Below are 2,500 nucleotides of genomic sequence, written 5' to 3' on the forward strand. Positions count from 1 at the left end.
AATTTGCCAGTCAGGTTCAATACGTTTTATGAAACATGGAAATCAAGAGTCATCTCTCACAGGCCTCTGGAACACTTCCTTCCTTCCTTCTATCATGACTGAGTGTTTTGAGTCTTGAGTCCTTGAAACTTTTTGAAAGGTCCAGGACTCGGCCAGTTCAGTTTCTAAAGTAAACAGTGAGTCTGACCTTTTCTAATTCCAGGAACCGGGCGTTAGCGAACCTTATCTCTTGGTGGGAGCACCCGGTGTAAAGAATTACCAAGGTTTGACATGTAAAAATTAATTAGTACATTAATCAAAGGTAAATGACTGGCATGCATGTAAAGAAGGACAAGCTATTGGACAAACATGTATCTCCCGAGAAGAAAACGAAACAAAAAACGAACGGGAAATAATAACTTATTATCGATTAGACAGGATTGAGTTTATTCCAAGCTAGCCTGCGTTGCAAGCGTTTCTTTTGGGTTTCAGAGAACTTTTTCTCGGTCAAAACATCGAAAAAGCCCACTTCTCAGTATTTCTCTTCTGTGCCCCACGGAAACGCTTGCTATGGAGGCTAATTCAAACCAGGCTTAGTGGGTATTCCGTGACACTGGTTGCCGTAGTTTTAACTTGGATCAGCACTACAGGGGAACTGGTGGAAACATTTAAATAACTTACGAGCTTGCTGTCTTAAAAATAATTACTAATGCTAATAACTTTTTCTGTCTCTCAGCCGATTTTTTGAAAGTTTAAAACAGTATTTATTTTGCAAATGTAGGCTTTTGAGAATTGTGGCTGACATTAAAAGCAATTGTTTTAAAAGGACTGCGATGCCGTTGTGATTGGGGAATCATCTCAACTCAGCGACTCAATAGGATTGATTTTCCCACAACCAACATCAGATTGTGTTGCTGACAGCTGGCTTAACTCTAAATTACGGAAGCTTCGAAACAGAGGAAAAATAACCTTGCTTTGAGCAACTCAACTTAGTCATTGGTGTAATTGCTCCTTTCCCCTAATCTCTTTTTCAGGAGTAGCCTTGTACATTCAAGACGTTGCAGTCTTAAAGGTTTTGATGAAGACTAACTCGCCACTTAGCTATCAAGGTTAGTGAGCAAATAATTTGCAAGAAAAACCACTCTGGTTTCACAACCTCTTTGTCCATGCCCATCAGTAACCCGTTTGGCCATAAAAGAATAATAGCACTTGTTCATCGATTTTACTCTGGCTGACAACTGACAATTTTACATAAGTAAGTTTAAGGTTTTGTTACCATCATGCTATTTTCTAGTATTTTGGGTTCTTCCTGCTTTGAATGAGAATCGTATCGATTGCATAATAAGGCGCGTGTGAATGACGAAAACAACGCAGACGAAACCATTCAAATGTCCTTTATTTGACTTAATAAACGAATTGACGAGTGACAAGCGATGACTAGATACAGTGTAAATAGACCACTTTGCAGTTGTGTGCTTAGTTACCTGGCCTGTGAATGAAAGTGAGGCTAGAGTTGACCTGGCTTTGATAGAAACCTCACTGCTTTTCTTTTGTGAATTCCAACTAATTAGCATGAGAACAAAATCATGAACACGAGAAGTGTAATATTACTCATTGGAATTATTTTTGCAATCATTTCGTTTGTGTTATGAACCTACTGCATGCGAGTAAATAACTCGTGCGTGCGTAGAATAAAATGTTCGACCCGTGCAATAAATTCGAGGCCAAAATTAAATTTGATATTTTCAGTTCTGTGTAAACCCGCAGTATCTTCCACCAAATTTGGGTCTTAGTCATTCAGTGTATTTGCCGTGATACTCTCAGTGATTAATGAACATCATCTGGTTCAGTAAGAAACCTTGAAATATATAACTGCTAGCGCCAAAGCTTGGACATGCGCAAAACCGTGAAACTGCCCCGTTCCTTTCGTACTTGTTCTGTTCCAAACCGGTCAAATTGGAACACTACGGTGTATTACCGCCATTTTTTTTAACCAATCAGAAGTGAAGCCAAAACCAGTCGTGGCTCGCGCGTGCACATTTTCCCGCGCTTTGTGTGGGCTACGTGTAATTACTTCGAGTTTTGATTGGTTTATTGTCTCCGTCCTTTTTGATTGGCCAAAGTGATTAATTTGGTTTTGGTTTTACGACACTCATTTGAAAACCTCTCTAGTGGAGTAACAACACATATGATTATCATCGTCATTGTCGTCGTCATAGGCTCGGACCGATCTTCTGTCTTCAAAGTTACCATATACGAGCAAGTGATAATAACCAAGGTTCCTGCAAATTCGCACTTCCCACACAACATTAGTAAAACCCATCTCAAGGTTCTAGCTGGTTTGAGGGTCTTTGAGGCTTGTTGACCTAAAGACATTGCACTGCATGTATTAATCACTGTCCTCTTTTTGCAGGTTACTCGGTGACTTCTGGGCATTTTTTCAAAAAGGATAAAAATGGTTAGCCCAGACGTAAAGGCTCGGCCAAACGCTCGCATCGCAACATTTCAACGCAACATCTTG

The 2,500-nt window shown here is 40.0% G+C and overlaps 1 protein-coding gene across 1 annotated transcript in view; it reads left to right on the plus strand.

Annotated features, from left to right (window-relative positions):
- LOC138045838 (integrin alpha-7-like) overlaps positions 1-2,500 on the plus strand; it is a 46,881-nt gene that overhangs the window by 7,637 nt on the left and 36,744 nt on the right. The window contains exons 5-7 of the mRNA XM_068892473.1: positions 203-263; positions 1,014-1,088; positions 2,393-2,437. Of these exons, the coding sequence (XP_068748574.1) occupies positions 203-263; positions 1,014-1,088; positions 2,393-2,437 (181 nt within the window). The remainder of the gene's footprint in view (positions 1-202; positions 264-1,013; positions 1,089-2,392; positions 2,438-2,500) is intronic.

The sequence above is a fragment of the Montipora capricornis genome, chromosome 1 (genome assembly GCF_036669925.1).
Source record: "Montipora capricornis isolate CH-2021 chromosome 1, ASM3666992v2, whole genome shotgun sequence".
Classification (NCBI taxonomy): Eukaryota; Metazoa; Cnidaria; class Anthozoa; order Scleractinia; family Acroporidae; genus Montipora; species Montipora capricornis.